The following is a 13,308-nucleotide window of genomic DNA, read 5'->3' on the forward strand; positions in this document are numbered from 1 at the left end:
CAGTTTTTTGAAAAATATTTTAATTAGTGATTTAGTTATCATAAACTTACAAAATACTGCAACCCAATTTACATTACTTATTTACATTTGTCTGAAGAAACATGATACACCAAAAACATGAATTTCACAGTCAAGTCTCAGACTTATGAACTGAATCTTTTTTTAAGCTGATCTTTCAACAATTAAATGAAGGAGGCTCTTGGTTTCAACTTTTTCTGCTCTGATTATCCTAAAAAAACAGACAGATAAACTACCATGACTAAAACAAACCTTAAGCATGGAAGATATATTGCTTTGGATGTTTTAACCCATTTTTGGCTTAATGGGTTAATGTAATTTTTCTAATCTCCCCTACACCCCAGCCAATATAGAGATGAAAGCATCCCTTTTGCTTCTTCAGACACAGATTGCTAAAATTCAGACAAAGGCTAAAGAATGAATCAAATCCTAGCTCCTTTAGGGATCTGTTGAGGCCATCAAAGGGATGCTAGCAGGTTGCAGGCAGTCCCCTGGCTGCACATTTTGCATGCCAACACAAGAAACCACCACGCAATTTCACAATGTCTAATTTCTGATCCTCTCTATCTGTCATTCCTGTAAGACTTCCAGACTGCTCTTAGCTCCAGAGATAACAGCTCCAATCTAACTTTGACATATTGTGTAAATGAAACCTCATTTTCAAATGTTGGGGATTGTACTTTGGTTCCATTATCAACAGGTTTCTCCCTGACAGTCTAAACTATGGGGTAAAAAGCAAAGGACTTTCTTTATATAATAATTAGAATAAATATTTTTCTCATTTAATTTTATAACAATGCATTTTAGAAATGTATACTTATAGTAAATAACCTTATAGTAAATCTTATAGCAAAACTCTAAACTCAACTATGACTGCCAGATGTCTAAACTGCATTATCCATGTAATACAGTTTATATATAATTTATAATTAGGGTTCATAATTTCTTCCATATTTATTTTCTCCAAGAAAAAAAACTGGCAATTGCAATTGCTTCCTTAAAATCCATAGGATGTATTTATTTGGAAATAATTTATTACCCACCTCATCAAAATTTCCCATGGTTTTACATAGGTTCTGGTATGCCTTTCATTTTGGTAGCAATATGGGGGTTGGTAATCTTGTTTCTTATTACTTAAGTTGAATTATATGAGTGGGTAGGAATCTGTGGTCCTTTAGATGTTTTCAGACTCTAATTTCAATCCACCAGCATAGCTAATTGTCAAATATGATGTAGTCCAACAACATCTATGGAGTCATAGGTTCCCAACTTTGGTATGTATCATACTGCTACTATCCTTTGGTTTTCATAAGAAACATACACATATATAATTAATAAAAATATGATAACCATAAAGAGATGAGCACAAATTATAAGCATTCCCATAATACTGATTTGGGGCTTGAAGACGGCAGTTAGCCTTTAAGGCACGATAAACAGCAGCAAAGGATTGTTCGGCAGGGATGTTTTCTCCGGTATTCAAGTGCTCTCCTCACTTCGTCTTTAGCTTCCCCAACATATTCTTGGACATTCTGCATGTTGAACGCAATGACATCAAAGGTGTCAGCCTGCTCTTCCACCAGCAATGCCACCTGTAGGAAAAGTTCATGGACCTCTTTGATTCGAGATTCAAGTTTCATCAGCTCTTTGTGCCGGGTTTCTATCTCATTCAAGGCAGAGCGAGCTCCTTTTGTGTCAGACAGCAAGTTCTCAGAGAAGACATCCCATCGGCCTTGCTCAATTATGTCCTCTATCTGGTTTCCAGACACTTCTTTGCCCATGATTTCCAGCTGCCGCTGAATCCTAACTTTGCAATTGTCCCGCTCCTTCATCTCAGTTTCATTGTAATTAAACATGGCTTCCTGAAAAGCATGCATGAGATCGACATAATGGTCCTTGCATACACGGGTTACAATTGCGTTTTCACCATATTTTGTTTCTGCATCTTCACTCAGGTCTCTCAGAACCTGAAGTTTTCTGTGGATCTCTTCCCCACGGGCCTTAATGTCCTTTGCTATGGTGTTTGTGTCTCGCTTTATGCTACTGAAACGACGAATGGATGTCAGGAAGCGACTGTTTTGCTTGCGCAAGCGTCTCACATCTTCCTTCAGATGGTGATTGTTTGTTCGAATCTCTTGAATATTTTTGTAAAGATTTGCTACGGCATGGTCGGTTTCAAAAAAAAGTGTTTCGTGAGGTCTTTGGAAGTCATCCTCGGCATCTCCAGTATGTTGGCTGTACAGCCTAGATAATTCATAAAACTCCAAGAGTCTGTCTCTCATTTTTGTCCTAGGATGAAAAAGCAAATAAGTCAGATAGCAGTGATGAAGACAGTTTTCTTTTAATTACCATATATGCATTGAAGTTTGATATACCACATATTTCCTTATTAATCAGACATATTCCATATTACTGTATTTTTCAGAGTATAAGATGCACCTATTTCTCTCAAAAAAGAGAGTGAAAATCTGGATGCATCTTAAACACTGAATACAGCATTTTTGGCCTCCCAAAACCTCTTCACCAAAATGGCCGTGCATAGCCTTTAGGAGGCTTCCAGAGTGCTCCTGGGAGCTGGGGAGGGCAAAAATGAGAGAAAAACAGGCTGTTTTTGTTCGCTTTTGCCCCCCCCCCAGCCCCCAGGAGCACTCTGGAAGCCTCCTAAAGGCTATGCATGCCCCTTATTTGACAAAAATGGGCACAGGCTGTTTTTTGCTCATTTCTGCACTTTCCCAGCCCCCCAGTAGCTGTCTACAAGCCTCCTAAAGGCTATGTATACCCTTTTTTCTTTTGACAAAAAACAGGCCCATTTTCGGGAGGTCTGCAGAGTGCAAAAATCTTTTTTTTAAATTTGCCTCTTCAAATATATTCTGGTGCATCTTATGCTCTGAAAAATACGGTAATCAGAAAAATACTATCTATCAGAAAGACACTAACTTTCTGATTAATTACTGAGTTTCAGGAATCCCTTTTTCCTATTGATAAATTAGAATATTTATAGATCCACTTTGTATAAGTAGGAAATATTTAACTCAACCTTTCCCTTTCTAAGGCCCTCCAAGTATGAATTTAGAGTATTCTTACTGAGTAACTATTCATAGGTATTCGTAGAGGTATACTAGGCTGAGAAATAATGTCAATCACAGAAATGTACATTGCTATTCAAATAGAAAACAAAACTGATGTATATAGAAACCAAGAGATTTTCTGTACATTAATTCTGTACAAAAGCAGAATTTCCCATATGAAATTTAAAGCAAAAACCTGGGGAAAATCTTAATGATATTGGAGTTATTTTAAGAAGATTCTCCAGGTGATATTTTTGCTATTTGTTCAGTTTCTAACTACATCAAAAGAACTGATCTCATAAACTTGTCTACTTACTGTTTTATGTCCACTTTTGAAAAGTCAGTCAAATGTTTAAGATATTACTCCTTACTTATCATCCAAGGCCTTCCACTATTTCATTTATTCATTAAACTTTTATTCATTTGAATATTCAGCTCTGAAAAATAAGCTGGGCTGAGAGAATAGTAAATGGATCAGTTTAAATTTTGGGCTGGACTTCAGGTTCTGTCTTACCTTAGCACTACATTCAGTCCACTACAATAGACTGCTTCTCTTGGACACCAAGTGGCAGCTGGAAAATAAATACTTCCATCTGGTCAGAGTTTGAGTTTATAAAGATAATAGCCACAAGCTCAAACCTCTTATACATGAACCCATAACCCAGAATTAATTTATTAAGAGGCCATTAAATATGCTAATGATTTACTGAAGAAATTCCCACACTTTTCAGCTTTTGACCGCTTCATGAAATTCCACATTGTTCGTTGAACTCCATGCTACTTTAAGTAATAGTACTATGACTAATAATAACTTTGAATAGTCACATCAGAGGTGGGTTCCTCCCGGTTCGCACCGGTTCGCACGAACCGGATCGTCGGTGAACCCAGAAGTAATTAACTTCCGGAACGCCGGTACCACTCCTGGCCCCTGTCGCTGGGTGCCTGCAGGGTTTTTCTTTTTAAAAAACGCCTCTCCGGATGATCTTGAAAACCTGCAAGGTTGCTTTGGAAGGGGACAAATGGGTAGCATTTCCCCCTGCCCCCCTCCCTGGGAGCCTGCAGCCTTAAAGCAAGCCTTTGCACAGTAAAGAAAATCTCACGAGTGAGAGTTCTTAATTGCCTTTACTGTGCAAATTGTGGAAGCTTCCGAGGCTGCAGGCAACCAGAGATGGGGTGGGGGAATGCTGCCTGTCTTCCCCCTCCCAAAGCAACCTCGCAGGTTTTCAAGATCGTCTGCAGAGGCATTTTTAAAAAGAAAATGGTCTTCTTGGAAGGGGGAATGGGCTGCACTCAGAGGAGCCGGCGGGTTGCGCTCCTGGTTCTGGGGATTCCCCCCCCAAAAAAAGACCAGCTGCCCATCTCTCCAAATCTTGTGGCTTTTCAATAGCAATAGCAATAGCAGTTAGACTTATATAGCGCTTCATAGGGCTTTCAGCCCTCTCTAAGTGGTTTACAGAGTCAGCATATCGCCCCCACAGTCTGGGTCCTCATTTCACCCACCTCGGAAGGATGGAAGGCTGAGTCAACCTTGAGCCGGTGAGATTAGAACCGCTGAACTGCAGATAACAGTCAGCTGTAGTGGCCTTCAGTACTGCACCCTAATCACTGCACCACCTCGGCTTTTTTCAGGATTTTCCTTTTAAAAAACGCCTCTCCGGATGATCTTGAAAACCTGCAAGGTTGCTTTAAAAGGGGACAGATGGGCAGCATTTCCCTCTGCCCCCCTCCCTGGGAGCCTGCAGCCTTAAAGCAAGCCTTTGCACAGTAAAGAAAATCTCACGAGCGAGAGAAGTTCTTAATTGCCTTTACTGTGCAAGTTGCGGAAGCTTCCGAGGCTGCAGGCAACCAGAGATGGGGTGGGGGAATGCTGCCTGTCTTCCCCCTCCCAAAGCAACCTCGCAGGTTTTTAAGATCGTCTGCAGAGGCGTTTTTAAAAAGAAAACGTTCTTCTTGGAAGGGGGAATGGGCTGCACTCAGAGGAGCTGGCGCTTGGGGCACCCTGAAACAACGCATCCCCGCCGCCTCATTCTACTCAGCAAGCAGGGACATCCCATCTGTGCCCGCTTCTGCTGCCGCCACCTCCGCTCCCAAATGCAACTGTCAGCTGTGAGCAGGTGCCTAAAGCTGCTGCTTGCAGTCATTTACGGCTGCAGATAGATTGTGCCTGTAGCGGGAAGCTCTTCGCCCTGTGAGAGCTCCTCTCCAGCACTCCTAGTTTGGTAACATCATCAGTGCTAGAAGGGAGTGGGGTTGGGGGGGAAGGAGGAGAAAGGACAAAAAAGAAAAAGATAAGGAGGGAGAGGACTGTGGGGTCCTTTGGTGTTCTCTGAACGTGGTAGTTTTTAATTATTTTAGGGAATTTTTATTTATTTATTGTTTATAGAATGTTTATTACAAGAAATGTTATTCCTTTTTGCAAATGTTTTATTTGTGATGCAATATGTTGCTTTTAAGTGTTCAGACCAGGTTTATGTGTCTCAAAGTGGCTGCTTTTCTATGGGCAGGCCAGGTTTGTTGCAAGGCAGTGTGTTTCACCCACCTTGTTTAGGTAATTCTGAGGTGGTTATTTATTTGTCTTGTCTTGTATGCCGCCCACTCCCGGAGGACTCCGGGCAGTTGATGGTTCTGTGAGCGCCTGTCCTTTATAATTTTCCACATTGCCTTGATTGTTTTTATTCCAGTGACTTTGTCTTTCCTGTCCTTAGGCTTAGGAAAAAAAACTGGTTTCATTGGCAGTCTCTTTTTTTTTGGAGGGGGGATTCTTATTTTTTTGGTGTTTTCCTAGCACTGTCATAGTTTGTGTGTGTGGGTGGGTGGGTGTGTAATGTCCCGCAGTTATCTACGCATTAATAATGATCTAGTAATATTAATAATATCTAGTAATTAGTAATATCTAGTAATAACATTGCCTTGGCCACTCTCACCAGGTCACATGGGTGGCAGGCCACTCCCATCTGGTCACATGGGTGGCAAGCCACTCCCATCCGATCACATGGGCAGCAAGCCACTCCCACAAAGGAGGCCACGCCCACAGAGTAGGTTCGAACAATTTTTGAAACCCACCCCTGAGTCACATTGACCATTGGAAGTCAATATTGATAACTTTGGGGACCTTTACTTTACTGGGATTGTCATGCTAGTCAATCAGTCGAACATCATCTATGGGGTGAGGAGCATAGATGAATTAAAATGACAAAGATGCAAATATCTTCCATTAACCATTTTAAATCTTATCAGCTAAATTGATATTTAACCAGAGTACATTATTCCATGAAGCTTTATATATTTTTGCACTTGAGCCAGAAGCTCAGAGGTACAGCCGGGTTTAAAGGATTAGGCACCTTTGCCCTGGGGATGCCCAGTTGGGGGCTCCTTTCATATGCCCAGCAGGAGCTAGAGTAAAAGACAAGAACTCAACCCCACTCCTTGGGCAGGGGTGGGTTGCTGCTAGTTTTACTACCAGTTCGTAACCCGCACTGTGCATGCACATGCTGTTCAATGTAAATTGTCCTGCACGCATGCGCAGAGCAATTGACAGTGAACTGCACACGTGCAGTCACTAAAATCCAAAATGATGGTGGCCCAACAGCAGCAAGGGAACAGGTTTGGGGGCGTAGCAAGCCTGTGTAGTTGCCGGTTCTGCGACCCAGGCCTGACTTCCACTACTGGTTCAATCGAACCAGGCTGAACCAGCAGCCACCCACCTCTGCCCTTGGGCTGTCTCGGGTCTCGAACGTGGGCTTGCTAACCTCCCACCCAGCATCCTAACCATTTGTGGCACCACACTCTTGTATGAAACCATCATGCTGACTAAATTTGAACTATTTTATCTGCTGCTGAGTTGCAGCATAAATCCCTCCTTAGCATAATTTTGCTTTAAAACACAGCTTTTATTTAGTAATCTTATATACTAATTTTATTTCCTTTTTAAAACATTGACATGCTTGATAACTAGAGAGCAGATACAGCACCATAAATTAATCGCATCTACAGACTCATTAAACATTGTAGTAGTTAATAAATACACAATTTCACAATAAAGTTTTACTAATTAGATTATTTCAAATTTACCATTTCAGTAAAATGACTGTTTTAAAAATATTTATCCAACATTTGGCTTCTATTTTAGGTCAACCAAATATCCACCACTAATGTTTCATAAGAAAATGAAACATTAGTGGTGGGTATTTTACTTTAAAGTAAAACCTTGTAATGAACAACAGCAGGGTGGAATTTGAGATTCATATATATAGAGTACAAGAGGATCTAGATATCCACAAATAAACTGTAAAGTTACTTCAAGTTGAGAGTAATGCTTCCATTTTTCCAGTCAAACTGCATTCCTTACTCTTACTACACTTTTTATGCTACCTCTACATTTGACATGTTACTCAAGAAACCTCTCTGTCCTTCCTGTCAGTATTCACAGGGTAACATGTTTCTTATTCTTTTGAAACAAGAATCATGTGCACTACTTTGAAAATGACCACTGTTACAGTAACAAGCAGGAAATTTGTCAGAGCAAGGCATTACAAATATACCTGGTGAGATTTCACCTCAAGTACTAAATACAGTTCAGAAGACCATCATTTAAGAAGGATTCAGACAAACTGGAACTACTTCACAGAAGGGCAACCAGGATGATTCAGGAGCTAGTAATTAAATCCTGTGGGGTGAAAAAGAATAAAAGCATTTCCAATGTTTAGCACCGAAGTTGAGGAGGATATGATAGCACTTTTTAAATACCTGAATATTGTATGATGCCAAGATAAGTTCCCAAATGAAAACCTTACCCCAAGTGAGTGAAACATTTTGGGTTAGGGTTGATTGGGTGGTTTTTTTTTCCATTTTTGGAATTATAAATGTCCTATAAAATGGGTGCCTGAAGATTTGTTGTAATTTAAAGCAGCCATTCCATCTCTTAAAATTCCTGAAATTTCCCCTCAAAAATGTATCATAATTCTGCCCAATTTTGAATTGAATTCTTTGACATGAGATATTAAGCCTGATGTCAAACTAAGACAAGTTACACACTCACTGTATCTTAACTAGTCCTTTTAGCCAACAGATGGGAGTAGTTGGAACACTTTGTCCAGCTTTAGTTATGGGAGTGATTTTAACAATATCATTGTTTTATTGTCTTGTCAATGTTTTAATATGATTGGCCACTCAGGATTAAAATTGGGGGGAGAAGAGAAATAGCAATAAAGAATGAAAGCATTTCCAATGTTTAGCACTGAAGCTGAGAAGGATATGATAGTACTTCTTAAATACCTGAATATTGTATGAGGCCAAGACATGTTCCCAAGTATTCCAGATGATAGGGCATAAAATCAGATTTAAATTACAGGAAGCAGATGCCAAAAGATTATTAGCAAAGCCTCCCTAATATAAGAGCAGCTGAAAGGTGGACCCAGAGAGTTGGTTCCTCTCATTGGATGTGTTCAAAAGAAGGTTAGACAACTATTTGCCAGGAATGCTAGTTGGAATCCAGCACTAAGCTCAAGATTTTCAACAAGACTCAATGGTGTAAAGCAGTGATTCTCAACCTTGGCAACTTTAAGATGTATGGACTGATTCTCAAGGTTCCATACATTTTAAAGTTGCTTATGTTGAGAAATGCTGGTCTAAACAACTCCCCTTCTAACTCTATGGGGCTATAATTCTGTAGACAGCTTATTTTCTACAACTGTAAAGACTGAAATCAAGGAATTTCTAATAAGATTCACCCTCAAGTCTTTGAGTTCATCCCATTCCAAAATACCGTAGTTGGTTGGGCCATTATGTAAATTCAATTTTACTTATACTTAAAATTATATATTTGATAGTTTCCTGTCAAGTGTTTAATCGTGTGCGTTTTTTGTCACAGTACAAATGGCAGTTTGAAAAGAGCTTCTAGAGGTCTGTGGGGGCTACGTAGATAGATGTGGTTTAGAAGAAAAACAAAAGGAAAGCTTCTAACCATCCCCCCCTCTGTCTTTTATGAGATGGCACAATCCACAATACATCACGCATGTGATTAAATCCTAAATTCATAGGTAAACCACTGGCAGCCTGACTCATCAGCTAAAGGAAACATTGCTAATCACATATTCATGCAGGAACAACCCACAGTTCTTATACAACAGCCACAGTACACATTTTGGAAAGTCGTGAGGATTATGTTGCCTTAACAAAACAGCTACAAATATTTGAAAAATTTTGTGCTGTCTGTGAATTGTTTCAGTGAGACAAGCTTCAAATGCAGATGATAAACTTACAGTTTGCATTGACCTCCCAAAATTCAAAATCCAGGAACAATACAAAATTAGAATAGTTACAATTCTATCCATTTATTGTTCTTATTATATTTCTGTTTTTAAAAAGTGGATGCCCACCATGTGGATCTCTCTAATAATGTAATGAAAAGAACACTTTTTTGTAGAAATATAGAAGAGGTGCAGCTTATAGGATAAACAAGAGGAAAATCAACTAAGAAGAGAATTGATTAAAGCAGAAATGAGGGGGAAATCATGAATTCTCTCCTTCAAACTGACCTTTCACTAATCTCATCCCATCCTTTTCTACTGGGTCTTAGCTTGTATTCTATAAGATTTGGCATTAATTTAAATTGGAATTCCCCAAAGTGGTCAATATCAAAAATTCTGTGAATGGCTGGAAGGGTCAAGGGGAATCAGTAAATGTATGGTAATAGAAGCAAACTGAATCTACAGTAGAAGAGCATGGTGAAAACTAAATTACACAAATCATCATCCCTATATCAGTACCCTTATTGATGTTCATCAGATACATCTCACCTATTTATGATATTAACAGCTTCAGTAAAAAAGATATCTGAAGTCATTATTATTGGTTTTCAAAGATTTGTTAAAGTAGCATTTATTAAATTATTTTCATATACATTTTCATAGTTATCACATCCCCTATAATCAGTAGTGGGATTCAAAAAATTTTACTACCTGTTCTGTGGGCGTGGCTTGGTGGGCGTGATGTGGCTTGGTGGGCATGGCAGGGGAAGGATACTACAAAATCTCCATGCCCTCCCGATCAACTGGGACTCGGGAGGCAGAGAATAAATGGGGATGGGGCAAGTCAGAGGTGGTATTTACCGGTTCTCCTAACTACTCCAAATTTCTTGCTACCGGTTCTCCAGAAACTGCTGAATACCACCTCTGCCTATAATAAATGTTTGGGAATTTATGAGCAATCTGGAACTTAATAAAGGGATTCATGAACTGAAGAGTTTGGGGACTCCTGATTTAAATGGTTAATAATTTAACATGAAACATTCTGCTTCAGAAACCTTCCCCATTGGAAGTAGAATTTGTTCCATGTTTTAGGACAGGAATTGCTGATATCCTCTAGACTAGAGTCTCATTCTCAATTTGAAATTTTAAGATAATCATACATGAATTTCCTCTGAAGCTGCTTTCCTGCTCACAGCTGGCAGTTCTGTTTTTCATCACAAAAGCCCCAAAGTGACTAAACTGCTACTTTGCCTAGTAATAGGCTACTTTGTCTATGGCTTTGCCTAGTAATGCTGTGAATGCAGAGCTCTTTGGGGCAGGCTCTTATAGAACTCATTGTCACACCCTTCTAACTCTGGTACAAAGATGTCCCACTAACTGCTCTCAGAGAATGTGTCCTTGAGATATTGTCTTTATCTTGTTCCCAGCCCACCGCAGAGGCGAGCTTGCATTGGGTTATGACTGTTGTTTCTCAATAGCATTTGTTCTCCTTGACAATCAACGACACCTTGCCAACCATGTGATCAATCATTTTGTCAGATCACATGCCAAATTGGTCACTTTAAGCTGCCTCCCCCTCCTCTCTGATGGTTTAGTATTGTTCTCCTCTCTTATGATTTAGTATTGTTCTTTTTGGGTTCAACTTCAGGAGAGATTGGATATCTACTTCCAGAGAGCCATTGGCCTACATACAGACCTGACCAAGACCTTCCAAAGCACTTATCAAATCTTAATCGGGTTACCAATTTTAAAGAAATAGAATCAGTGCGCACTTGATTTATCACTAGGCTCTTGGATTTAGGATGACAACTGGACTATTGTAATCATGTGGGACTCACAAAAATTCAGCAAATGCTGACTTGGATTTCTATGAAATACACTAAATTCTGTTTGACTAATTGTGTAAGTGTTCCTTTGGGGGTCACCTTAGAATTAGCTGATCATTTTTTAAGTCTCCAAGGGTTTCTTCAGATAGTCACTATTGATCTGCGGTTGATTGCATGGATCTGAGCTCTGCTGTGAAAGAGTTTTTACATATTTCTCCTGCTTCATTGTTTTTCATCTGAAAATCCCTATTCTTTCTAATTTGGATCACACATTTTATTCAATGAGACAGCCAGAAGTTCTGGAGGAAAACTGAGTGGGGTGAGTGACTTTAACTCAGAGACTGATTAATGGGAAAACATTAAACTCCTTTCTTCATGCAGCATGTCACCAGTCTTCCTACTACGTAAAGGTAAAGGAGAGATCTTTTCAAAAGAAGACATCATCTGGCAGAGAATGTAAACCTAGGTTCTATTTTTGCTAAACTGGGATGATCACATCTCCGTCGTACCTATGATCATGATTGAGAGAAAGTAAGTCACCAGCTTGCTTCCGCAAGAAAGAAATTCAGATAAATAGCTTTGTTGCCTAAGATAGTTAGCCCAAGAGCACACAACTTTTTCTTAAAGCAGAAGATATGATAGGAGTGGAGGGTGTATGCCAAAAGGTAGCAAAAACCAGGACACATATTACATCTAAAGTTAATTAAATGAAATAATTATTAGGCTTGTCAAATAATTTAGCTATCCAGGTGAAAGTGCCTTCTGAGCATGCAGATGCCTACCTAGATGATTCCAGCAGGTCTTAAAGGCACCATGCTGAGCTTTCATTGATCACTAAAAGAAGCTAATACAAATGATTTGCACAGTGAATACAATCCCCTGTCCACGTATGAAATAATTTTCTCATCATATTGAAAATTAACATTTCACAGAAAATGGGAGGAGGCACTTCAGGGTCAGTGCTCAAGGCTTTAGGGGGCTGCCACAGCTTATGCTCCCCTATTTAAATCATATCTAAGCAAAACAGAAGGCAGTGGTCTATTGTTAATAAAGGAAGTGTGGAAAAAAACACATTAACAGCTTAACTGCATTTACATTTTGTATCTAGTTCCAAATGTCATCACGTATCCCTTTTCAATATCTCATAGATTACCAGGGTACTACGAGTCATAAGACACCATTTGTAATTTCCAAGTCAATATCTAGTTGTCTTGTAACAGTTAAGAAGCAAAATATGCACTGACATATTATGACTAAGCACAGAGAGCACTGTACATTCTGCATTCAATTACAGCACCTGTATTATCTCGTCACTTGATACATCACCCTTATAAGCTATATACTATTAAGTGACACAAAACCTCATGATTTTCTTGCTCACAAGTGCTAGATGCATTGCATAACAAAGTTGATTACACAAATACTAATATGACATATCCAATTACTGAGCACAAATTCCCAGCATATCTCAGATTCTTTGTTTTTATCCTATACCTTTTTTATGATGTATATCTATGTATATTCATGTCCAGGCATGCAAAATGCTGAAATGCAAATGTAACAATTTATAACAAGCAAGAAATGCATGCAAAATTTAAAATAGCACTTCAAATAACAAAACAATTGATTGCTAGTTCTGCCGTACTGTTTTTTTTTTAATACATTCTGAGACCTTCCTTACAAATCTTAAAATAAGGTAGGATTTGGAAGAAAGTTCCAAAACCTTAAAGTATATTGTTTTTAATACTGTACGTTAAAATTTTAAAAATTAAAATAAATTAAAATCTTAATAAATTAAACATATTAATTACTACATTAAAAGTTTAACAGCTTTGTTATTCCTCATAAAGAAACTGTCATATGGCCATTGCTTCTTAATTCACTATCAAAGCATCCTATCTTCCATACTCAGAAATAAGAGTCACTGAATTCATTGAAGCATAATCCCTAGCAGATTAGTAGTTATATAAAATTAAAATTAGTAGCTGTAATCTAAGTGAGGTCGATCACGTAAGAATAATTAGTAAACGCATATTGGGTTCCAGAAAAAATATTCAAGTTGTATTCCTCTTCATATTTTTGATAAATTTCAGGAAGAGTAATACCGGTACTTGCTATTTTTTAATCACATTTGCCTTAATTTATATC

General features: G+C 38.8%; 1 protein-coding gene across 1 annotated transcript; it reads right to left on the reverse strand.

Moving 5' to 3' along the window:
* Positions 1 to 502: 502 nt before the first annotated feature.
* Positions 503 to 7,735, reverse strand: STX11 (syntaxin 11). Its single transcript, XM_014057817.2, has 3 exons — positions 7,628 to 7,735; positions 3,601 to 3,658; positions 503 to 2,307 (listed from the first exon to the last, which is right to left on the reverse strand). The coding sequence occupies exon 3, from the start codon at positions 2,298 to 2,300 to the stop codon at positions 1,434 to 1,436; it is 867 nt and encodes a 288-aa protein (XP_013913292.1). The 5' UTR covers positions 2,301 to 2,307; positions 3,601 to 3,658; positions 7,628 to 7,735; the 3' UTR covers positions 503 to 1,433.
* Positions 7,736 to 13,308: the final 5,573 nt, after the last annotated feature.

The sequence above is a fragment of the Thamnophis sirtalis genome, unplaced genomic scaffold (genome assembly GCF_051295495.1).
Source record: "Thamnophis sirtalis isolate CommonGarterSnake01/CBP01778 unplaced genomic scaffold, rThaSir2_p1.2 scaffold_6, whole genome shotgun sequence".
Lineage (NCBI taxonomy): Eukaryota > Metazoa > Chordata > Lepidosauria > Squamata > Natricidae > Thamnophis > Thamnophis sirtalis.

Coding starts and splice junctions, on each gene's coding strand:
- STX11 (XM_014057817.2), bottom strand. CDS start 2,300: ATGAGAGACAGACTCTTGGAGTTTTATGAATTATCTAGGCTGTACAGC.